Here is a 26,650-nt window from a genome sequence, read left to right as displayed (position 1 = left end):
AAAAGATGTGCTAGAAGAACATGTATGTCAAAAAACTGAACTGGAAAAAGAAGTTCTGAGAGTTTCTGTAATAAAAATAAATGTATTCAAACATAAGACTAATGAATTTTTGCCCTTGCCTTCATCCACGGGCATCCTTCTGAGGGTTTGCAGTTCTTTTTTTTTTAATAATAAATTTATGTTTTATTGGTGTTCAATTTGCCAACATACAGAATAACACCCAGTGCTCATCCCATCAAGTGCCCGCCACCCAGTCACCCCCACCCCCCCACCTCCCCTTCCACCACCCCTAGTTCATTTCCCAGAGTTAGGAGTCTTCCATGTTCTGTCTCCCTTTCTGATATTTCACACTTATTTTTTCTCCTTTCCCCTTTATTCCCTTTCACTATTATTTATAGTCCCCAAATGAATGAGACCATATAATGTTTGTCCTTCTCCGATTGACTTATTTCACTCAGCATAATACCCTCCAGGTCCATCCACATCGAAGCAAATGGTGAGTATTTGTCGTTTCTAATGGCTGAGTAATATTCCATTGTATACATAAACCACATCTTCTTTATCCACTCATCTTTCAATGGACACCGAGGCTCCTCCCACAATTTGGCTATTGTGGACATTGCTGTTAGAAACATTGGGGTGCAGGTGTCCCGGCGTTTCATTGCATCTGTATCTTTGGGGTAAATCCCCAGCAGTGCAATTGCTGGGTAGGGCAGGCCTATTTTTAACTGTTTGAGGAACCTCCACACAGTTTTCCAGAGTGGCTGCACCAGTTCACATTCCCACCAACAGTGCAAGAGGGTTCCCTTTTCTCCGCATCCTCTCCAACATTTGTGGTTTCCTGCCTTGTTAATTTTCCTCATTCTCACTGGTGTGAGGTGGTATCTCATTGTAGTTTTGATTTGTATTTCCCTGATGGTAACTGATGCAAGAGCATTTTCTCATGTGCTTGTTGGCCATGTCTATGTCTTCCTCTGTGAGATTTCTGTTCATATCTTTTGCCCATTTCATGATTGGATTGTTTGTTTCTTTGGTGTTGAGTTTAATAAGTTCTTTATAGATCTTGGAAACTAGCCCTTTATCTGATATGTCATTTGTAAATATCTTCTCCCATTCTGTAGGTTGTCTTTGAGTTTTGTTGACTGTATCCGTTGCTGTGCAAAAGCTTCTTATCTTGATGAAGTCCCAATAGTTCATTTTTGCTTTAGTTTCTTTTGCCTTCATGGATGTATCTTGCAAGAAGTTACTGTGGCCGAGTTCAAAAAGGATGTTGCCTGTGTTCTCCTCTAGGATTTTGATGGAATCTTATCTCACATTTAGATCTTTCATCCATTTTGAGTTTATCTTTGTGTATGGTGCAAGATAGTGGTCTAGCAGTCATCAAAAACCTCCCAAGACACAAAACTCCAGGGCCAAATGGCTTCCCTGAGGAATTCTATCAAACGTTTAAAGAAGAAACCATACCTATTCTACTAAAGCTGTTTGGAAAGATGGAAAGAGATGGAGTACTTCCAAACTCGTTCTATGAGGCCAGCATCACCTTAATTCCAAAACCAGACAAACACACAACAAAAAAGGAGAATTATAGACCAATATCCCTGATGAACATGGATACAAAAATTCTCAACAAGGTACTAGCCAATAGGATCCAACAGTACATTAAGAAGATTATTCACCATGACCAAGTAGGATTTATCCCCGGGATGCAAGGCTGGTTCAACACTCATAAAACAATCAATGTGATTCATCATATCAGCAAGAGAAAAAACAAGAACCATATGATCCTTTCAATAGATGCAGAGAAAGCATTTGACAAAATACAGCATCCATTCCTGATCAAAACTCTTCAGAGTATAGGGATAGAGGGAACATTCCTCAACATCTTAAAAGCCATCTACAAAAAGCCTACAGCAAATATAATTCTCAATGGGGAAGCACTGGGAGCCTTTCCCCTAAGATCAGGAACAAGACAGGGATGTCCACTCTCACCACTGCTATTCAACATAGTACTGGAAGTCCTAGCCTCAGCAATCAGACAACAAAAAGACATAAAAGGCATTCAAATTGGCAAAGAAGAGGTCAAACTCTCCCTCTTCACCGATGACATGATACTCTACATAGAAAACCCAAAAGACTCCACCCCAAGATTGCTAGAACTCATACAGCAATTTGGCAGTGTGGCAAGATACAAAATCAATGCCCAGAAGTCAGTGGCATTTCTATACACTAACAATGAGACTGAGGAAAGAGAAATTCAGGAGTTAATCCCACTTACAATTGCACCCAAAAGCATAAGATACCTAGGAATAAACCTAACCGAAGAGGTAAAGGATCTATACCCTAAAAACTATAGAACACCTCTGAAAGAAATTGCGGAAGACACAAAGAGATGGAAAAATATTCCATGCTCATGGATTGGAAGAATTAATATTGTGAAAATGTCAATGTTACCCAGGGCAATTTACACATTTTTGCAATCCCTATCAAAATACCATGGACTTTCTTCAGATAGTTGGAACAAATTATTTTAAGATTTGTGTGGAATCAGAAAAGACCCCGAATAGCCAAGGGAATTTTAAAAAAGAAAGCCATATCTGGGGGCATCACAATGCCAGATTTCAGGTTGTACTACAAAGCTGTGGTCGTCAAGACAGTGTGGTACTGGCACAAAAACAGACGCATAGATCAGTGGAACAGAATAGAGAATCCAGAAGTGGACCCTCAACTTTATGGTCAACTAATATTCAACAAAGGAGGAAAGACTATCCACTGGAAGAAAGACAGTCTCTTCAATAAATGGTGCTGGGAAAATTGGACATCCACATGCAGGGCTTGCAGTTCTTAAGCTGAAGGAGACGGCTTATGTAAGAGGCATGGGGAACCTTGAACATTCCTCTCTTTAAGGTTTGAATCAATGAAAAGGGCATATCCTTGTCTTCATAAAATGGCTATCTCGACCTTTCCAGCTCACAACTCATGTACTTCACTGTGCAGTTTAAAACACCATCCTGCCTGTGAAGGAGTTAGGATTCCAATGTGTTTACCTAATAATTAAGTTGACTTAACTAAGCTTTCTATAATTAGGATGAGCATTTCAGGCAGCCAAATTACTCCTATGGTCAACCACATGAAAAACAATCCCATCTGAAGTCATTTGGAAGGCAACACTAGGAAATCATTTTCAGCATTACAAGAGATATTAAGAAGCTTAGTTGGAGCAACCTACTGGCTTGGCTGTGAGAAATACAGTGTTTAGGCCTACCTCTGTGGCATCCTAATAGCAGTGTTGAGAATGTTATTAAGCATGTGACTATCAGATCTTCCCGCATTACAATATATTATAATCTTGTAATTTTACAGATGAGTTATGAGTTTTATCATTTGTCACTGAAGGAAAATAAATTTTCTAGAATAAAAAAGAATGGCACCATAGTTTTTTTCTACAGTGTAATATTCATTGGCAACATGGAGACTGGTAAACACAAAAATAATTTGTTATTAGTAGTGTCCAAAGTGCACAGATGGAATAATTATCAATTGCTCATATAAAATATTCTTATTAAGGTATAAAGTGCATAATGCATCCAGTAAGGTACCTGTAAAGCTCCATGGACTTTTACGTACATATTCCCCGGGGTGACTACCACCCGTATCACTATAGAACCTTTCCAGTACTGAAAAAGGCTCCTGCCTGCCTTTTCCTAGTCCTCCTGCCACAATGTAATCATTATCTTAATCTTCATTGCCATTGGTTAGTTTTGTCTGATTGTGAAAATGCCTATACGTGAAGTTATACATTATGTCTTCTTTGGTGTTATTTGGCTTCTTTTGCTTAACATTCCTTCATGTAGCTCTTCTTTTTTTTTTTTTTTTTTTTTTGTGCTTTAAAGAATCACATTGGATGAGCACACCACAATATACCTATTCTGTCTGTTGACATTTGGATTTTTTCCAGTTTTGGGTCAGAAGTCCCCATTTCTCTTGTGTGTTTACCTAAGAGTTGGAATGCAAGATCATACAGTAGACATATGTTGCTGAATCTTAATGAACACTGCCAGTTTTCTCAAGTGATTGAACAATGGTATATTTTAATTCATGACCAGAGTATGTGAATCCAAGATAACTACTGTTGCATAGTCCAAATTGTGACAGTTGTTTCTGGTTTATTAGTAAGAATTGGCATTTTAAAATTATATTAATATAGGCATGAAAACTTGACCAGTCCAAGTGCTGGTTGGAATTAAAGGTAAAAGAAGGTTGAGAAATGTTTATAGCCTGAAATTCCACTTAAAAAATTCAGATTTGTGGAAGAGCAGTAAACAATTAGAATCTTAATAAAGTGTGTCATTTAGTGAATTACTCTTTAGAGTGTTAGAGATTCATGTTTGGAGATTAAAATTAAGCAATAGTAATTTAGAAAAATGTCTTAAGAAACTTGTTTGCCTCAGTCTAGCAAGGAGGCATTGTTTAAAACAGATGCATGAGAAACAATGATGATGTGGGCTAAACATATTGTTCTGCTGAATAATTGAGTTTATTCTTCATATGCCTGATACAAATAACATTTTGATGTCCCAAACCTATGCCATTATTTTTCTATCCATTTTTGTCCTGCTCTCATAAAGCCATAAAGTGCAGAGTTCTTTTTATTTTTTCATGTGACCAGGGAATTGTCTACTTTGCTTTCACTGTAATTTGCCTGCTTCTGATTTATAAGTTCTTTTGAAAGGAAGATGTGCCTTTATCTATTTACAAGAGATTGAAAACCACGAGCACTAAATTCTCCATGCTGAGACATAGGGAAAGAGGTCTCCTGTCATTTGCTTCTGACTGTAGAATAACCTGTGGCTTTGCCTTTTCCGTTCCAGTTATCTCAGGGATCTCCAGAACCAATCGAGCCCAACTTTTTCACAACAGATTACCATTTATTACATCATTCATCAGGTGGAAACAGCCTGTCCCCAGACGAACCAGCAGGTAATGGTCTTTACCACAGGAAATCGGGCTTTCACAAAGATATATATTGTTTGGATCAACAACTATCCTTAAAAGATTATCTTCAATTTATTTTATTTTTTTTTATTATCTTCAATTTAAAAGAAAAATAGAACTTATTTTGATTATCTATGGCAATGGTTAGAAGGGATATACAGTAGGAATATAGAAATTCCCTATAATTTATCTTACCCTGTTGTGGCAGCTTCCTTGATCATTTATTAATGCCATAAACAAACAGCAGAATCTGTGTGGGTGAATTGTATTTCCTTCTATTTCTTCTTATCTGATGAGGGAAAATCAAATACCCAAAAGCATCCAGGGAGATAAAAGGCAGAAATGAAGAGTTTGAATATTTAAAATGGAGAACATTTGAAACTTTATCTGAAGAATCTACATCAAACATATTTAATTTGTTTTTCTTTTTTACATAAATCTCTCATCAGGAGGCTATATAGCATGGGGATTAAAGGTGCAGATTCTCAAAACCTGGATACCCAAATTTGAACCTCAGCGCAAACATTTAGCACTTGACCTTGGGCAAATTATTTGGCCTCTCGAACCTCAGTTTCCTTGCCTATAAAATGGTAGTAAACATGGTCTTTGGCACTATAAGGTTATAATGAGGATCAATGTAAACATAGAAAAAATGCTTGGCCATTAGAAGGGGTACAGGATAATGTGACTCTTGTGATAATTGAACTCTAAGAAGAGGCCTTCAAGCCACTCTGAGGATTCAGAGTTCCTAAATAATATTCAAATCACTATAAACTAGTTAGGTCACTTGGTGTCAGGGATAGGAATGACAGTGAAAGGGGGACTCGCCATCCCCTCCTCAATTTGGGCAAATTATTTCATGTATTGATTCTCAAGCTTTCCCTACCTCTTGGACTCCTGGGTTAAAGCCAACCTGTAGGCAGAATTACATTTAAAATAATCCCCGAGAAACCCATAAGATCAGAATAAACTGGTTTCTAAAGTCTTTTGCTTTTAAAAGTGCCTCCAGGGCAGGTCAGACAGTCTGCAGGCCAGACTTCTTACAGTAGTGATGCTGTTGAAACCAAGAGCTCTGCTGGAAGTCTCTAAGTGGCCTGAGAGGCAATTGACAGATGTCCAGGGCATCTGGAGGTGCCACCCCAGGGTGGAGCAGGCCAGTCTCATCAGAGCAGTCAGGCTGCAGGCTCAGACAGCAGAGCCTGCAGGCACTCTGGGGGACACCTTGGCACCGAGCTTTGAAGAGGAACTGCCAGGACTGACTCATCAGCCTCATGCCTCACCTCAACTTCAACCCATCCTTTTTGTCTTTGCTCAGTGGAGGGGGCTCCTGGGCCTCCCTGCAAACACGTGTTGATTGATTAGAGTGGAAGCTGGCCAGTGTTGCTTTGGGTGGCACTCAGTTGGGCTAGGTGCTGGTGTATCATCCTTAGAACACACATCAGAGAAAGTATTGCCTTCTGGCACTAAGTACACTTTATTTCTCTCTTGGCAGTTGTAGGAAAGGGCCAGGTCTTCGTTGTTTTTCACTGTCTATTTCTGCCTCCAAGAATTCATTTTCTTTCTAGTACATATTTACTGGTTTTCCTTGTGGCTGAAGGAAAGGTTTTTAATCAGAAAACTTGCCCATCAGGTCATTTGTGTTTGGAATATGCCTTACCTTGCCTGTGCATGTGCGCACATGTACACATATGCACTCATGTGTAGGCACACACACTTCTCTTACTTAATGGCCCAGTTTATACACTGAGAAATGCCCCTAAACCTTGTATATTACTTTGTTATGGCTGCCTCCAAAGCAGCCAGTTATTAAAGGAAGAGAAACAAAGAGTTTGAATATTCAAAGCAAGATCATTTGGAAAGTGCTTTTAAGTACTCATCTTTATCACAACTAAACTGTTTTCACTACAGTTGAGTTGTAATTACCAACAAAGTCTAACTAAGAAAATGTGAACCAAAGGTCAGACTTTCCATACCCTATCTATTTCAGGTCTGCGTACCAGCTTTGATTCAGAGGAGGGAATAACATATGAACAGATGCAGGTGAGGTTTTTGCAGTACCTTTGAACAATTTCATTTTGGTGCTTTTAATGCAATACTAATCTGAATTTCTTTTTTCTGACTTCAGACTGTGATTGAAGAAGTCCTAGAGGAAAGTGGTTATTACAACTTTACATCTAACAGGTGACTTCTAGATTTTTCTTTTAAATGTGAAGGATCAATTGGATCATTGGATGTTAGATCTGATTATTCTGGATTACAGAGACTTTTTTTCCCAACTTTTATTTTAAATACTTTTAAGAAATATCTTGGCTTAGGCTAGATACAACCATAGGTAGAATGTATGTTGCCTATCTTTTGTATGGATGCAGCTGCTGTTTCTCTGTTGAAAAAAAGAAAGGGTGATAGCTTAGTAGTAATTTACTTCCAGAAAAAAATAAGAAACATAATGAAATGGAAAAGCATTTCTAGGATTTTCTTTAAAATTAAACATTTTTCCATCCTAGTAGAGCTGTAAACTCAGATTTCCATCACTGAAATCTACCCCTTATTTGAATAGAATGCAGTGGGAAATGCGACTAAACAAAGAATTACTTCTCGTGAATTTAAGATGTATTTGTGGAAAAGGAATTTATTGTTATGTATTACCATTTGCTTAGCCTAACTAAGAAACCTCAGTTTACTGGGGCTGTGTATTATCTTCTAACATAAGCACTATTTGTGCTCTAAAAATATAGTGTTTTATCACTTCTGTGCATTTCTGATTCCTGCATTTTACTGTTGAGCATAGTGTTGGCCACAAAGTTTTGAGTGCAGTTAGTTTACTTTAGAGGCAATTCTGGAAAACACTGGTAGGGGAGTGAAGAAATATTTCAGTAAAGGTTTCATTTTCAAGCGAGTTACCATTGTGGCTGACTAGGACTTGATCCCACTGGGGAAATCTGAGAGCAAGTACAGAATACATACCTCAGATAACCCACTCAGGGACTGAGGGAGCCCAGGTATTTGTCCTACCATTTCCATTGGTCATATTTTGTGGCCTTTCTCACAGAGAATGTTAGTTCCCTGGCATTTCTGGTCTTCTGTAAGATGAACAGAACAGATTTCAGAGGCCAGAGAAACCCTCAGGAAAAGAAATGCAGGTGTTGGCAGCTGGAAAACAGGCCAGCATGCTACAAAGTGGCAGGGATGAGAGGATGTAGGCACTGACAATGCCTACACACGAGTTGTCCCTCGACTTTTCCAAGGAGCCCCCTCATTACTGAATCATCAAATTGGTCATAAGCAACCACATCCACATTCTATGTGGCTCCAAGTTGCTTTAATTTGTTCTTTCAAAGTAGCCTTTTATGCCTGAAGGAACTGCCTTCCTTTCTGGCCATGAAGCTATCTTGTGAACACTATTTAAATCATTACAGAATTCGTCCCCAAAGATATTAGTCTGGGTAAGAGAAAGAGACCTCAAGAGCTGTTATGTTATTTATGGAAATTAGATTCTTTTTGAGGTTAGCTCCGTCTCCAACTTTTTTTTTTATGCTTCCTTTATTTCAACAAGTTGTTCGTATGAATCACAAATAAGATTATTCAACTGCTTGCTCTTTTGGCTTGATAATATATTTCCAAAATACTACCTTTGTCAATTTAGTTCTGTTGTGATTAATAACTACAGAGAAATGAATAATTCTCATTTTCCAAAAGTATATTATTAATAGAAATCACTGTCTTCATAAATGCTCTCCTCCCACCTTCCCTGGAGAGACTTTGAATTTTCATTTTTTATTCTTGGGCTGAGTAGATCCAGCTTTTCATTGATAGGACAAGTGTCTTTGTTTTTGACTCTTAGCCCCTTTTTATTTTAAGTGCCTTTGGCTTGGAGTTGGGGCAAAGGTTACTTTTGTCATAATTTATCTGCATATTCTTAGAGGCCCAGATTGTGGGCAGTGAATGGCTTCATACTTTTGCAGAAACTGCACTGTCAGTAAAAAGTGAGGTGTGTAAGATAGTTAAGAAAGCTTTTACAAGAGCACTTATTTTCCCTTAAAAATAATTTTAGTCTTATTTTTAAATTTACACTTATCCCTTTTCAGTTCTATCCCTAAGTTTTAAAAAATTCAAACATTTCTATTTCTAAAGCTTCACTCCTATATTAAAAGACATTGCAAATTTTCTCATTCTAATAGATAAAAAGATGCCTAATAATGAAGACAAAAAATTATTTAGTTATATTCAGAATTGTGAATAGAATATGGAGACATATTCTAAACGATCAAGTTCAAGAAAAATACTTTGGATGTAGCATACATAAAATTTTGTTAAAATGCACCAAATTGAAATGAATCACTCACAAAAAAATGTTTATATCCATGATATTCCCTTTTCATCTTCTTATAACAGTGATAGAATATAGCTTGAGAGAAGACTCTTCACAATTTACTAATAAAAGTAACACTTGGTTGTGCTTAAATACTTGTTTACTGGTGTTCCAAATTAATTACCAAGAAATAAGTCAGCCAACACTTAGAAGCACCTAAGAGTTCTCAGGCTGGAAATACACATAGTTCAAATATGAATCAAATCAGCGATGTCAGTGATGATTTTTCCATAGTCAAAAGATTGAAGATGCTAAATATCACTGGACATGAACAGGGATTTAGAATCAATATTTTCCCTAATAGGTTCCATAGAATAGCCAATATTATCAAAGATGCTAATAGATGTTCCCTGAAAAATTAAGTTTTATGATCAAATATATTTGGGAAACTCTGAAAGTACAGTTTTCCATTTTTAGAGGATGGTGACACACATCATTACAGAGTCTGAGATGTGCTATGAGGAAGAAATCTGTTAACCTTGTTTACTCCAGTATTTCTTCAGTCTTTCACTTGGAATACAAGTTCAGAAAGCTGCCCTAGTGAGGTGGTTAGAAATGGGAAACAGTGTTTTAAATCACCTACCAGTCACCAATATCTACCCAGATCTGCTGTTGTTCTCATTGTCTCTGTCATTATCTTAACTGTCACTGTCATAGCAAAATGTTATAGTGATCTTGGTCACACAGAGAACTGCATACATAATTTCTGTATTACTAATGTTTACCACATAAGACAGTTCAAACTTATATGTATCTACCAAATACCCAGACAGCAGCTAGATCATGAAGTCAAGACACAGCACATTTTTAGCCTAGGTCCTAGAGTGAATATTTAGTTAGGGATAGAGAGATGCCATCATCAAACTGAAGGCTCAGGATAAAACCATTATCTACTAGCTGTCTTCTGGGACAGTTCCTGTAATGGTTTAAATAATGGAGAGACTGCTAGGACTGTTGGTTAGCAAGACTATCTTAGGCACAATAATGTTGCGTTAGGAAAATGAAATTATAACAGAAACAGAAATAGCAGCAAGGAGACCTAGGCAAAATGGGGGATTCCTCATTTCTAGGCAACCAGGAAGGGAGAGGAAGAAAGTAGTGTAAAGACAATGAAATAAGGTCAGAATAAATGTGGCCAGCCCAAAGCACACTATTCTTGATCATTTGCAGGGGTGAATGATTAATTATATTATACATTCATAAACAGTTAGCTTCCTTACCAGAAGGTGATAGCCTTGCATGCCTTGATGTTATCATTGTTGTTTGTGAGAGTAAAACTGTTTGAATCCTGCAGGTGAATGGATGGCAGGCATATCCTCCTTATAAACTTAGGGGTACATGTTAACATTTTTAACAGTGAAATCTGTATTAAGAAGTAGAATTCAAGGGCAGCCCGGGTGGCTCAGCTGTTTAGCACCGCCTTCAGCCCAGGGCTTGATCCTGGAGACCCGGAATCGAGTCCCACGTTGGGCTTCCTGCATGGAGCCTGCTTCTCCTTCTGCCTGTGTCTCAGCCTCTCTCTCTCTCTCTGTGTCTCTCATTAATAAATAAATAAAATCTTGAAGAAAAAAAGAAGTAGAATTTGTAAGAGAAGAAATCTACAGTTTGCATTGCTTTTTCTCCCAATTAACTGATAACATGCAAATTAAATGTTTAAAACTACAAGCTACTTTGAATAGGTGTTTGTTTTTCCATAAAGGATTATCATTTCCAATGGAGTTTGTAATTTGAGAAAGACTCAGCAAAAGGGGGCTTTCTAAAAATGCCCCATCCTATTATGTTTAGAATCACCTGTTCTTCACTGTGATCTATTTACATATATCCCTGAGCGGCTGCTTTTGAAGTTGAATGTGTGAAGTCAAATGTATGTTATTATAAAGAACTCTTTCCACTTCTGAATCTTCTAGATATCACTCCTATCCATGGGGGACCAAGAATCACCCAACCAAAAGATGAAAACCCTGCATTTTGAATGGACTTCGTTTTCCTAGTGAAGTTCAAGTTCTAGACTTCAGCTCTACCAGATGCCCAAGGATTGGGAGCTGCTGGAAGAGTGTGGAAAAGACCAAGATGTCATGGAACCACCAGGGCCTCTCTCTGGAGGTCCTGTGCTAGGTTATGTGGCCGCGGCAGCATGCGAAGGCTCTGTACGAAGGCTACCTCGGATGCGGTAGACACAGGATGACAGGGCTCTCAGTGTGCTCCTGGAAGAAAATGCTGCAAAATTCATCTGTGGGGAGGAAACTTGCACCTCACAGAACTTTCCTCCAAGTTAAAAAAGAAACAACAACCAAAAAAAAAAACAAACAAAATGTCATCTTTTTCAATGGAATGTTTTATATTTAGGATTACAGAAACTATGTTTAAAGGCATCTAGCCTTCCATGTATAAAAATAGTTTTAGAGAATATTAAAGACCCCAGAGTAATAATATATTGGGCAATTCACTGTATTCACCTCCTTTTTTCATTTTAAAAGAAATTCAAAATAGGTAATTGAATTTTGTTGTTGTTGTTGTTGTTTTAAGGAAAGGATTGGTCCTCTCTTAACCAGTGGGTGCTAGTGGCCTGAAGACAGTAGACAGTATTTGTAACCTTTGCACAGACTCTGGGAATAGCTGTCAAATTGTTGGATGTAAGCTAGACTAATAGAATATATTGCTGTACAGTGTGTGTGTGTATACTATATATATGGAGAGGGAGGAGAGGTTTTGATTAGGCTAATGCTTTGCTGCTAATCAAACTTATAGTGTTTTTAGAGCACTTTGAAGAGTTCATAGAATCTATGAAAGACATGCAATATTCCTTATTCTAAGTCCCTTCTCACTAAAATCGCCTATATTGTTTTAAAATTTTTATTGTTTGGGAATTTGAAATGAAAACAAGTTATATAATAAAATAAAAGTCCTTTATTTATTCATTGAGGCATCCCTAAAAAACCCCCAAGAAGTCAGAATGCCAAATAATGTTCCATTCCTATGTAGGGAGACTTTATGATGAAAATTTTCTAGATTCTTATTGGGCTAACATCTCTTCAACTGGCTTATAACTGGTGTACCATCCAGAAATGCCCTTATTGCCAAGCCAGACTGCACTTCTGCTTAAAGAACATTTTAATTCTATATAACTAGTAATCTGAAGGCTGAAATTATGCTTTTTATTTACTTCTCACTGAGTCCTGGTATCTTTATTTGCATTGATATATTTTTAGTATGATTGAACAGGATTTAGTTCAATATATTTACAATGGCTGAAACATAATAACCTTTTGAATAGTATGGAAAATCTCTTAATGTGAATCCATACTGCTTTTACAATTTGTATGTTCAACACTTAAATGATACCCAAATTTCCTTTAACTAATGCCTTTGAAAATTGCCAATGAATCTTTGTCTTTAAACCAAATTAATGATTACAAATACACTGTAACTTAAAATAACAGATGCAATTACAGTAATGAAAAATGTCAGTTTCAGCTTATAAACCAACTCCATTCATATGTGAAATTTATGTGTAAAATCAAAATGATTTTGTTGATTTACCCAGGTAAAATTTTATTCCTAGCCCAACTGAATTTGAACTTGCACTATTATTTTTTATTTCTATTCTTGTACGAAACGGGCGCATTTCCTCGTTGTGTAAGAGGCAGAGGCCTACAAGGGCATAAATTTTAATTGTGATAGGAGCCAATACCTAGAAACAAAGCAACTGTGGGGTAAAAGTTTGAACAATAAAGTTCTTTCTCAAATGATAATATATTGTCAAAAAAGTTTAGAAAAGAATAGTATTCAGAGGTTACACCTTGGTAAAAGAGAGAGGGAGAGAGAGAGAGAGAGAGAGAGAGAGATGATCTGTTTGAAGGTATTTTCTAATGCATACAGTTGACCTTATTGACCAGAAAGGGAACAAAGTGTTTCCATCAAACTATTTCTTTTAGACCATAGGAGTGGCATTTATTATGCTAGAAGCCAGTACGAATTAACAAAGATAACAAATGGATGTCCTGCTGTACAGCTTTAGGCCTGTCAACTCCATGCTGATGGAATTCTTTTGCCAAAGTCATGAATGTGTTCTATTTGATTCCTTTCTTAAATTACCAGTCACTGGATCCACCTTCTCCCAGGGCAAGAGCAGGCCTCCAAGAGAAGGCGAGGCACTGGAGAGGGATCCCTCTGGTGCATGCAGTCTCATCCCAACAGCGATGCTGTCTTTTCAAAAGCCCTCGCTTTCTGACTTTGCGACAAGAAGCACCCGCCCTTACAAAACAAGAATGATCATTTTGTTTTCACTCTCCAAACTGCCCTCTAGTGCAAAGAAGTTGTTACTTGAGGGTAATAGGCCTCGTAACCTTTGCTTGATTGCTTTTAAATTTTTTTTCTCTCTCTCGTATAATTGTTAATTATTTGTTGTGCAATGGAATCCGTGTGAATTCGTCTAATTCTCAGTCACTGAATATTTGTATGGAACAGAATATGAATCAGCCTTTTCAGATCACTGTGGATATACAAATGCTTCAGTTAATTATGTTTTGATCTACCAACTCTGTCTGAATATGTGTACTTGAAACCTTAATTTGCTTTTTAAAAGCAAGATGTTCCATTTGCAGGGAAGTGACTGCAGCAGGCATATGTACTTGCTGGTTGTTAACCTTGTATTCTTCCGGTTGTCTGATATCTAACTGGAGGTCTCCAGCAATAGTAACATGGACACTAGACCCAGTTCTCATGGGTGAATTTCAGGACCTTACTTGAGAAATGCTGCCGGAGTTTAAGGTGGACACTTCTGTGGCACTGGGCAGTGTGCATACGCTGGGCATTCTAAAGCAGAATTAAGATCTACTATTATGCAATCTACCCAAGTGATGGAACTGATTAGGAGATAAGGTCTTCTTAGAGGTACCATCTATGCCTTGTAAAATACTATGAATCCTGATGATCAACAACAGGTACAGGGCCGGTTGATTACATGTAATTCCAGCAATACCATCAGTTAATCACCACTCATATGTAAGATGTGGGAAGGCAATAATTTTGTTTAGTCAATTGTATCAGTATTACTATGCATAGTATCCGCATCCCTCCATCTCATTTGCTGAATTGCAAAATATTTTTATTGCTATTTCTCTCCCTTTTTTGGAATGGCAAGGAACTGTGTACAGATATACTGGATTCCTTTAGAAATGGCTTCAGCTTCTATTTGAAGGCAGGAAAAACTTCTTTGTAAGGTACTTTTATTGCTTGCATTTTACTTTTTCTGTGGTGTGTATTCATGAACACAGAAATGAGCTGGAGAGGCAATGCAAAGGAATCAATCTGAACCAGCTCCTTGGCAACCCAGAGATGCAGCTATGAAGGGCTCGTGAGCAAGAGAAGCACAGTGCTTCTCTATGTTGATCTTTACTCTTGGGGTGAAATTCCATCTAAACATGAAATTCTTCATGTTCAGCAACTGAATGTGATAATAAGTGTATTTTATGTACTTTTGGGTCTTCCAGACTATGTCCATTGATGGAAATTGACAGAATTTTGGATAGATTATATTTTCCATTGAAATGTGCTGCTAGCAATTTGCTTACCCTTGGATGCCATTTTTCACATTGATAGGAAGACACAAATGTCTCAGGGAAACAACTTTATGATAAAGAAATTCTTATGTGTGTCATTGTGGTTAAATTGCATATTGTAAATATAACTGTTATGGTTGATTACATTCCTGCTGTGATGTTGCTTTGAGATTTTCAAGAGGGATAGGAAGGATTTTATGATTTTGACAGAGTGACTGATGGATATTGCAAATTTACATGTCTTCTGGGTCCATGGGCAACAGTTGTTTTAAAAATGAAGATCGTGCTCCATAGAAGCATAGAGCATTCTTGGTATGTGAGCTAGGTTAGATTTTTTTTACTACATACATGCAGTAATGAACCAGTTTTTAACATCTTTATAAGTTTATTCATTTTATCATAAAAGTGAACTGTATTCTCAATTGAAGACTGAATATTATTCCTCAAACTGTAGCAAGCTGCCTTTTTTTCCATTTTGTACTATAAAGCTTTGCACTGTACCCAGGAAATGTATTTAGAGATAACAGAAGAGCATTCATTAGAGCAAATGTGTGACTGTTTAAGGGCTGCCATTTGGAAGTAGCTTACCTTTGTTTCATCTGAACAAAGACAGAAGTTTTGTTGCTTATGGAAAGTGACTGTCACTTTGACTGGATAGATGCTTGGAATTGATCTGGTGAACTCACAAATGAAAAATTAGCTGAAGTTTTTGCAAACATGTGATGAACTTGTTCCATAAAACAAGCAGAGAGAGGTTTGAACTAGAATAACAGACCAAGAGGAACAAAAGCTTGAGGCCTTAGCACCTGTAAGTCAGACTGCAAATGCTACTTATAAAATAATATCCTTAATCCATGACTTAGTTTTCCATTTCAAGCACCATTTAAGTTAGAATTCTGGAAAAAAATATAATGCTTGTACATGGCTATTACATTTTAGCTTTCCTTGCCCTTCATACAAGTATGTTTGCCTCATATTTCAGTGAATTTGGAAGGAAATGGAGCTGGTTTAGGGATACCTTATATCAAGAAGGAATGTAAGAAGTATTTGTATGAACCCCACATGATGTTGAGGGAGGCAAATAAATATAAGCACCCAGAAGTGAAATCCCTTAGAAGATGACTCATCGAGTTAGGACAATCTGCAAATAAAAACTGAGAAGTCACAGGGCAAGTAGAAGGCAAGTGGTATCCCAGAGCCTGGCATCTCCCAGCAGGGCAGTCAGGGGGCCAGGCAGTTCCCGATGCTTGAATGATTCCTGCTCTGGGTCTCCTGGAAGCAGCAGATCTGGTGTCTTCTCTCACATGTGGTTACTGATGGACTGGTCTCTCTGCACTGTCACCAGTGAGTTGAACACCAGAAGAGCAGCAGATGCGCCCCTAAGACACCCCAATCATATATAAGTCCTGTCTTTAGGACAGGGTCCCTGTGAAGCATTTGAAAGACATTAGACTCCTCTCAAGGATATGATTCTGTGTGCCATTCAGGGAATATGTTTCTGCCACTGGCACCATGTTTGCTTCCCCATCTTTTCTCCATGGCCTCAGGCCTCTTTGGACTGGCAAACCAAATATTATAAGAAATATATGTGGATGTTCAAGATAAATGCAGGCAGGTTTGAATACATTTACACTTAGCTAGATTAGAAAAGAAGCATTTCAATGTATTTCAGTTTGTGAGTAAACCAGTTGATAATCAGGCAATGGAAAGATTCCATCATTGTTCTCTTCCAAAATGCAAAACAAAAATCACCTCAAAGGAAAATCTCTTATGTGCATTTTGTGTACTGACATTTAGTGGATCAAAACTAATTTATGATGCTTCCTATATTCTGTTGTTCCCAGTGGCGAGTTTGTGAAGATCAAAAAGAACAGAACTGCTCTCTGAAAAAAAAGTGCAGCCCCTAATCTCATGTTGCCCAGAGCTTCCATGTTCTGAGCAGCCACAGGTCCACTGCACCCACAGGATGGAAAAGCACCTTCAATCCACTTTTTCTCCCGTAGCTTCCAGGAGCATATCCCTTTCTGTTCCAGTCGCATCTGCGGGCCTCTCTTCTGTCTGGCATATGGGGCATTTCTATCAGGGTCATGCATGGTTACAAGCTTCTCGTATAGTGAGAGGGAGTGTGGGGAGTTGTGTGACAGGGCATGGTTCAGAAGGAGAGGGCTGATGGACTTCTTCCTCTGCACCTGATTTTATCTTCCCCAAACCTCCAAAAAAACTTCTGGCATGAGCACATTGAGGCTCCGAAGTGATGAAGTTTAAGGCCCTGGAAGAGAAGAGAAAGGTAATGCCTCTATGAAAGATTTATATAAAAGATGCAAGTGGCCTTTATTTTTGCTATTGCTTAAATATGCTCTGTAAAATGCTAAAGAAAAATTAAAAATGTATTTTCAATCTTAGTGGAAAAGAATCTCTCTTTTTGTCAAGTTTGTAGCAAATGATCATCGCTTTTCTCTCACTAGCTCTCTCAATCTCTTCTCTATGCTAATGAATCTTTTGATGAAAAAAAAAAAAGCTCCAAAAAGGTGATCATGTATGTTTATGCTCAAATATTTCCTACAGCTTTAACTGATGGCAACTATCTACTGCCACCAATGTTGCATAATGAGTACTTCAAAATTAAGTGACTTTAGATAACAAGTATTTATTATTTCTTCTGAGTCTGTAGGTCAGCTGGGTGTTCTGCTGATCTGAGCTGAACTCCCTCATGTGCATCTGGTCACCTGGCAGGCTGCCTGGTTCTGATGGTCTAGATGGACCCCGATGGGACAGGTCAGCTCTTCCCCCTGTGTGTCTCTTACACCTTCCCACAGCCTAGTCCAGATGTGTTTTGTGGCAGCAGCTAGAGCCAGTGCAGAAACCCAAGACTCTCTTGTCAAGCTTCTACTTGCATCAGGTTTTCCCACTTCCCATTGGCCAAAGCAGATCATGTGGTCAGATCTGGCATTAGTGTGGGAAATTATATCAGGTTTTTACTGCTGTGTAACAAACTGCTATAAAAGTTAGCAGTTAGAAACAACACAAGTTCTTTATCTCAAAATTTCTGTAAGTCAGAAGTTTGAGCACATTTTAACAGGGTTCTCTCATATGCTGGAATCAAAGTATGGGAAGGGTGCTGGGGTCTCCTCCAAGTCTTGGAATCCTCTTCCAAGATCAGGTCATTATTGGCAGACTTCAGTTCTTTGTTTGTAGGACTGGAGTCCTCAGCAACTGAATGCCACCTGTAATCACTCTGCCACATGGCCCTGCCCACAGACAGTTCACATCAAGGCAGCTTGCTTCTTCAAGACCAGCAGGAGAGTTGATCTCTTTCACTGTCCATGAAGAGGGTTTATAACATATCCAAATCAGGAGAGTGACACCCTGTCACCTTCATCACATTCTAGTTGTTATAAAACAAGTCACAGTTGCAGTTTATACTCAAAGGGAGGGGATTACACAAGGAGATCAGTCACTGATCTAAGGTGACCCTGAGGTCACCTTAGGGTATGTCTGCCACAGAGTATAGTACTAAAGGTCACAGGCATAGGGAGATCTAAGAAATTAGGGCCATAAAATAGGAAATATCAATATCAACACACCTGGAGAAGGAGGACTTGTGTGAAGTAGTCTTATGAAAATCACCACAGACTATAGGACCTGAATTCTAGAACATTTCTAGTTGCCATCCCAGGACTCAGATGTCTCCAGCAGGCTGTTTGAAAACCAAATCTAACCCAGCCACAGACCTCTATCACTGTCATGAGAAGCAGGAATGGAAATTCTTCTTCTAGAAGCCAGAAAAGCTTTCAGGAGAAGCACATCCTTCAAACTCCATGCAGGGTAATCTGCTTCTTTATTTTAGTTCTTTATCAAATGGGAACAAATTGATTGTTCTCAGTGATTATGTTTATATGGAAGAGAATAGAATTAAATATGTGAATTATAGAGTATAGCTTGATATAGCTACAAACTCCAATCTTAAAAAAATACATCATAAGTAATGGAAATACATTATGCGTAAAGGAAAATGTCACCCAAATATAAAGATTCTGTCCCCCTTCTCAAAATTGAGCACATAATCTTATATTCATTTTGCTCCTTATATGAGATTTATATGAAGCTGTCCCTGTCATGCAGATTTAATTTGCTGTCATACTATATGAAGACTAAAATGGCATGAATTAATTTTGCTGATGTACTGATTTTATCTCTCGAGCCATGCAGTGTTGCCACAGATGTTTTAACCATCTTTGGCATGTGCAAAAAGATTGTTTATATAACCCGGGAAAACAGTTGTAATTTTCATAATGAGGATACAGGTACACATATTGCAAATTGTTCAAGGATCACAAAACAAATCAATTAAAGTCTAAAATTCCCTAAATTTATTTGCACACCAAGTAAGAGGTAAATATGATTAAGGATTTGGGCCTTTAGCTCATGCAGACTTGGGACTGAATGCTAACTGCATGATTTTCTATTTGGATGCCTTCACAGCAAGGATTTAGCCTCTCTAGAGCTTAGCTTCCTCATCTGTAGAAGGTAAGACACTAGTGGATTTGACTTTCAAAGCTTATTAAACCAAGGCTTCATATAAGAATTAGTACTAAGGTAGAGGTAAGGCACTCAGAGCCGTATCAGCCTGCAACCACCCAGGTCCACAAATCCTGGACTATTTCTGTGCCTGTGGCCTCCTTGCCCTTTCTCTCCCAGTAGCCTGCATCTGTGTCTCTTTGGAGGGGACTGTCCTTGGGTTGCAGGAACCGGTTGTCTGCGGGCACGGGTTAACACCTGGGAACTTCACTCTCCAGAGGCAGCCCTTAACCACTTCCAGAGACGTTCACACAAATGAATCCTCCAATACCCTCCGCCCTGACTAGGACAGCCCTGAGGTATGCTCATCACTGTTCCACAGTTCCCTGTAGAACTGAATCACCCCCTGTGGAACTGTGCCTGGTAACATGTCCTAGCCTGGCTTCCTTCTGGTCCCTGACTTACTTCCCCACTCATCAGTTAGTTTTTCTGGCAGCACTTCCTGATGAATCCATCCCATACATCAGGATATGCTTCTAGGGAAGACTACACAAGGCACTCGCAAAAATATAAATGGCCAAATTAAAATTAGCTTCAGATTTTTGTGATGAGCATGGATTAACAATCTCTTAATGGTATATGTGCTAAGGATATGATTGGTGTCACTGTGCTGTGTTCTGGTATGGAGTCCCCATCAAGCAGGAATGAAACTAGGCATAGTGACCGCACTCCCCTGGCCTCCTCTCCTTTCCTAGGGTCTTTGGGGACTCTGGCTATCGGTGGGATAACAGAGATTAGCAACATAAAGAAAGGGTAGATTAACAGGGCTGTGGCACTTCCCTTACCTCCTGAAATGGTTTGGAGGCATCCCTTCCCATGCTCCATCCACCCCTTGCCCCTGTGATTCTATTGTTATACTTAGATCAAATGAGGTCAGAATTTCAAGAAAAGTCATCCCAGGAAGTAAAAAGAACTTTTAGACAGGGAAGAAGTGGTCTTCCTGCATCTCCATTCAACATACACAGAATAACTCAGAAAGAAGTAAAATTCCCTGCTGTCAGAAGGAAAAGCTAGCTGTCTCTCATTTTGTCTCTTAGAGAGATGGAATGGTTTTCTCATTTGTCCTTCACCAGTTTTCCTTTGAGAATTTTTTTTTTCAAATAACCTCAACCAAACTAAAGGGCATCTTGGTGTCTGCTAATTTATTTTTTAAATGCTTTTGAGTTTTGCTTATTAATCCCACTGTGAACCTTTTAGATGATCATATCTTCTCCCTTGCCAAAAAATGAATTCCTATGACAAACATGTACCTTTCAGCATGAATTACATAAGAGGTGACTACGCTATTGAAATGCTTATCAGCATCTCTGCTCTGTTACACTATTTATATTGGAAAAAAAAATTGTTTGACAATCTTCAAAGGTTGTCGTGTCCTATTGTGTTCCTCTCATCAATGCCTGGTCAGGCCTTACCAGTAATGTCCTTAGCATTTTGGTAACAGGAGCTCAAGTTCGGAAAGGGTATTGCAAAGTCAGTGGTGCAGAAAGGCAGGGAGTGGTAGTGAAGTAGTGGTTCTCACAGTCTGCTTGCCCAGAGAGTGCCAGATAAGAGGAAGAAAAGCACCTGCGCCAGGCTGTAGTCTTTGCTCCTCAAGGGTTCAGTAGGAGAACTGCCACTAGGAACACTTTCCTGGCCCCTCCTACTCCGTACCCCAGTACTTCCCCTTCCTGCCTGTGTGCTCCCATGCATGCACACACACACACACACACACACACACACACGCACGCACACACCCCTATCACTCTTTCCAGAAGGTAGACAGAATCTTTCAATCCTTTTCCTATTGGCCAGCATTTTCATTGGTCAGATGAAGTAGCATGAAGCTTTATGTTGGCCACATTTACGATCATCTACTCAACTCTCATTATTTTTCCCTTTTTTTCTTATTTATATTCGAACCCTGTTTAACTCTGTGTTTCATGGGAAAACATCTCGATCCACATAACACAATGACTTCAAGAATCAATACTGTTTATACTATTTAATCTTAAAGCTTGTCTTCTTTTGCACTCCTAAATTTTGAAATATTTTTAATGCACATTTTAAACTTTAAGGGATATGAAATATCATGGAAACATTATTTGTTTTCCTGCTTTATCCTGTAGACTTCATAACAGCATCAGGAGCTTTTATAGTACAATAGATTTTTGGTTTTGTTTTTCCCTCAGAAACAATAAAAGGGAATTGCTAACTTTGAAACAAAATTATGACTTCATCTTTAACTAGCATTTCTATTTTTTAGTTTTGCTGAGTTACATGGATTAAAAAACCAAACTACACAAGTAAATAAGTTGACCGATAATATTTGAGTTGGAAAATCTTTCGTCCACTTAACAGTAATCAGATCAGTTTACAGAAGTGCTAGATTTACCTACAGCAGTAAAATTATGAGACTAATTTCTAAAATTCTCACCTCAAAATTCACAGTCTCTACTTTGTCCTGGGGAGGGGTAGGTGTGTTGAGTGGCTACAGAATGGCAGGCACCATGCAAAGTACTTTGCAGATGTCTATTCATCGTAACAGCCACTGTGAAAGAGGATATAATTGATAGTATTGTAGAAACCAAACAAAACAAGGTAAAAAAAAACAAGGTTCAGGAAAGTTAAGAAGCCAATAGCTAGTGGAAAACAAACAAACAAGAAAACCCAGAACCCCGTAAGAAAACCAAGATTCTTTCTTCATGGCTCTATACTGTTTTCAATCTTACCAAGCAAAATTCTTAGTTTATATCAACAAGATAAGATTGCTCAACTTATAGGACTTAAAAAAATTCTCTTTATGCTTTATTTAATGGTATTATCTTGCCTCTAGGTCCTAGCATCTGCTTTGTTTGTATGTATCACTGATGAATACCTTAAATAGTTATAGGACAAAAATGCTCTATTCTTTCCAAAAGCACATATGCAGACAACATTCAGCGTTTCAATATTTGTTCACTGCTAGAGCCTGAGCCACACCAGACTACTCACAATCCAACCTACATTTTAGTGTTTTCAGTAGGCCCCAACTTTCTATAAGCACTTTGATGAGCCCATTCATGTAACCCCTTGATATATTATAAATTCACAAGTAATACTAGCTAATTAAATGGCTCAAAAATCAATCCAGTCTTTAGTCTATAAAAGTCAGTGGGGCGGGGTGGGGGGTGGGGAGGGAAAGACAGTAGATCAGAGCTTTTCCTTTCAAAGACAAAGTGAAAGAGATATTCAGGCTGTGTGACCCAAGGTGAATGACTTGACCACTGCAACCCTCAGTTTTCTGAGATAATAGTGCTTTTCTTGCTCTATTACCATAAGGATTAAAGGTGCTAACATATGAAAAATGGTTTAATGAGTAGGTCAAGGAAACACTAAATAAATACCAGTTTTATTAGGCTGTGGTTTCCAGAGGTTAAAAGACAGCTTTATTGACACATTTAAAATTTTCCTTATTTTTAAAATGTCCCAGCCAACACTGCCTCCTTGAGGATGTCCAACCCCAAAGACACCAGTTCCAGGGATTCAGTGGCAGAAGGTCTGTTGATACTTCAGCATCCTGTTCAACTCTAGAGTATAAGAGATAGAATACCAAACAGTTCGAAGAGTAAAAGGGAATTTATTAGCTCATTTATTTTTTTAAGATTTTATTTATTTACTCATGAGAGACACACAGAGAGAGGCAGAGACATAGGTAGAGGGAGAAGCAGGCTCCCTTGGGGGGGTTGCTGACAGGACTCTCTCCCAGGACCCCAGGATCAGGACCTGAGCCAAAGGCATATGCCCAACCACTGAGCCATGCAGATGACCCTTAGTGGCTCATTTAATTGAAATATCAAGAATTGGAAAGTTTGGGGCATTGCTAAATTCAAGGGCTCAGAAGGTATCAGCTGTCTCTCTTTCTCTCTGTCTCTCTTTCTCTCTGTCTCTCTTTCTCTCTGTCTCTTGGACACTCATTTCTGAATTTTGCTCTCCTCTATCATGGATTTACTTCCATGCAGGTCCTCTTCCCACAGTGGTTCCCAGGAATTACATCCTTCTAGCTCCTAGTCCATCAGAAAGAGTCCCTTACCACTTTGATGGAAGATTCAGAATTAAGTCTCAGTAGACCAAGCTGGGCAGTGGGCTCTGCACTTAAGCTGAGAGAAGAAAGGCTAATGGGATATGCTGATGAGCTTTGGCATGGGTCACGTGCCTGCCCTTGCGCCAATCACTGTGTCCAGGGGACTTAGATGCCCATCCCTGGAGACCCAGGGAGAGGAGCCTAGGGAACACCATGGTTTGAGGGTGGGAAGGAGGAATCTAAGGATAATGAGGAGTTAGATTTTTGGCAGACAACAAGTAGATGTTTATGAACTTAGGTTTGTATTGCCAGGAAGCATTTGTGTCTGACCGTTGACACAGATTTCTAGCCAAACTTTTCCTGCCTCACTAGTCTGTCATTTCAGTTTGCTTATAGGTATTTAAATAAACCATCTCTTAAGCAGAAGATTTTAGCAAGGAAGAAGTACAGTCAAAGTGAATCAGGAAGCCCAGGGAACAACAGTCTGAATAGCTCTCCTGTTTCATTTGTCAGAAAGCCCATTGGGTAATGGTAGACAAAGTAGCAAGGACGAGCAAGCCAGAGAAATAGACACATCCTTCCCTGTGGTCAGCTTCCAGCTCTGTTATTGTAATACCTGTTATTTCCTCCTTGACAATATTCAGCTTTTTTGTTGACCGAGGGAGTGTGTTGGTTTCTGAGCAGTGATGCTGCCCTTGTGGTTCTCCACCACTTTCCTCCTTTGGGCTAGAGTATACCCCAGCTTTGCTCTCCAGCCTGCACCACTGCTTGTTAACCTGTTGGTTCAGGCCTTCCAAGCTTCGGGCCATCTGCTTCGGGCAGCCAGTATGTAACTAGCAACTTCAGAGTCACACAAAACCTCTTCCCAAACCCACAACTGCTAGGATCTTGCATTGTGCTTGCTGACCTGCCAGCTTTGTCACCTGGAGCCCTTAGCACCCTCTGTCAGCCTTGTCATCAGATGCTCTTTTAGGAGTTATCTACCTCTGACCTGGCCTTCCACCTCAATCTGTGTGGCTGAATCCCAAACAAACTTAGCACCTGAAACCCAAAACAGAGCCCACTACTCACCAAAACTCCAGAGTGACCCCTTGTATAATGACATTCACACTGAGCCCAAGTTGTCAATGTCCATTAGACTTGGATAATGATATTGGGGTTGCATCCTTTGCTCCTTCAACACACAGAGGGCCAACTTATCCTGTTTACCCATTTCAATTCTGTGCTGGGCTTCAAAGTTTCCAATGTGCTTTGGTGCCAAGCCTGCTCACATGACTTATGGCATTGGGCGAATTCTCCCTATGTAAACGCGGCAAAGCTGGGTCATCACAACTAAGAAGCTCTCATGAGCCAAGTGCTCATTCACCCCTTTATTTATTCATATAACAAATGTTCATGGCATAATCCAGTGCTTCTAAAACTTCAACAGACATACTAACTATCTGTGGAACTTATTAAAACTTATTAAAATGTAGGTTCTGATTCAGTAGGGCTGTGGTAGGGCATGGGCTTCTGTATCTTTAAGAAGCTTCTAGATGATATACCTGCTGAAATTTCATGAATGGGAGTTTCAGTAATAAGGAATATAGACACTCAGTAAATATTTGTTGAACGTTAAATGAATGAAAACCTAAAGCAAAATTTTGAACAAAAGTTTTAGTTTAGATAGAAAAGAGAGAAAATAAAAAAAAGAAAAAAGAGGCATGAGGTTGGCAAGTTATTCGTAAGTGACAGTTATTGGGTCAAAGGCTTTAAAGCCTTTGTCAGTTGAGGCTTTCTTAGTGTGTTTCCCCCTTTATCCATCCTTATGATCTTTGATGTGTTTCCTGTCTCTTGCTAAGGGAAAAAGAGCCAACTTCAGACTTGCATTTCAATTGTTTAACTTTTTAAAAAAATATGTTTATTTAATCATGAAAGACACAGAGAGAGAGGCAGAGATATAGACAGAGGGAGAGATATAGACAGGGGCTCCCACGGGGAGCCTGATGCAGGACTCGATCCCAGGACCCTGAGATCACGCCCTGAGCTGAGGGCAGATGCTTAATCACTGAACAACTCAGCTGCCCCTCAATTATTTAACTTTTAAAACCTGTTGCCTGTTCCTTTGGAACCATACTTACAGTTTTCCAGTGTGCTCTATATAAGCATGGCCTTATAGTCATACACACACACACACACACACACACACACACACATATACATGCACACATGATGCCTAATTAATGGTGATTTTTTTTTTTTTTTTTTTTTTGTAACCAATAACCTACATCCCCCAAGTCTACTGGACACCAAGACTATTTCTGGCATGGCATATCTAGATTACCACCAATCTTACAAAAGCTCAAGCCGGTTAAAAAAAATGGAAAGTGCCATGAGAGCCAAGGCCTCCCTCTGCCTACTTCATCCCTATTGTTTTCTTCCTCTTTAACTGATTTTTGACTTGATTTCTTTCTGTCTAGCAGATTAGGTGGACAAAGCAAACACTCTTCTGTATCCTCAGAAAGTTCATTTTACAGCTCACAGCAGAGTTTGTGGAGAGGTTTGTTCTGTGAAGGAGGAACACAGCAGGTAAAAGGCAAGCCATTTCACAGAGGTCAGTTGGGAGTCCGTTCTCTGTGGGTCATAGTAATCGTGAAGAGCTCATCAGAAGTCCCCAAGAGTCCTCGAGAGGAGGCTGGTATTGGAGAGGGGTGGAAGTGTTTGGGTCATCATTCCTACCTCAGAACTCTGGCTCTCCACGTAATGGACACTTTCCATGAGGAATGCTCATGTATTAGTTACCTCCCTGCCTGCCAGCCAAATGCCTCCCTCTGCTATATTTCTGTAGACCACCAACACTATAACCTCAGATAGGAATTATTCAGAGCTCTGGTTCCTCAGATATGTTGAGCTGGGGACATATTTTTAAAAGTAAAATTTAATGGTACATTTCCTATAAGAATCACCTTAAACAACTTTGCCTATCCTCCTAAACCCAAGCCCACAACAAATTAAGTTTCATCTCTTCTCTCTAGAGTGGAATCTCTTTCCAACTTTAAGAGCAAGTGGATTAGAGTTCCCCTTCAGCTGGTGTACCATTTCAGTTTAACCTGCCATGACCTTGAACTCACC

At 39.0% G+C, this 26,650-nt stretch overlaps 1 protein-coding gene across 13 annotated transcripts in view; it reads left to right on the top strand.

Moving 5' to 3' along the window:
* Nucleotides 1-17,324, top strand: part of NEK10 (NIMA related kinase 10) — a 233,913-nt gene extending 216,589 nt beyond the window's left edge. For all 13 annotated transcript variants that reach the window (XM_077865476.1, XM_077865473.1, XM_077865472.1 and 10 more), the window contains 4 exons: nucleotides 4,869-4,977; nucleotides 6,980-7,032; nucleotides 7,118-7,173; nucleotides 11,269-17,324. In XM_077865476.1, the coding sequence (XP_077721602.1) occupies nucleotides 4,869-4,977; nucleotides 6,980-7,032; nucleotides 7,118-7,173; nucleotides 11,269-11,317 (267 nt within the window). In that variant the 3' untranslated portion in view covers nucleotides 11,318-17,324. The remainder of the gene's footprint in view (nucleotides 1-4,868; nucleotides 4,978-6,979; nucleotides 7,033-7,117; nucleotides 7,174-11,268) is intronic.
* Nucleotides 17,325-26,650: the final 9,326 nt, after the last annotated feature.

The sequence above is a fragment of the Canis aureus genome, chromosome 22, assembly GCF_053574225.1.
Source record: "Canis aureus isolate CA01 chromosome 22, VMU_Caureus_v.1.0, whole genome shotgun sequence".
Classification (NCBI taxonomy): Eukaryota; Metazoa; Chordata; class Mammalia; order Carnivora; family Canidae; genus Canis; species Canis aureus.
The sequence above is the reverse complement of the archived record's forward strand: the minus strand, read 5'-3'. Positions and strand labels throughout refer to the sequence as shown.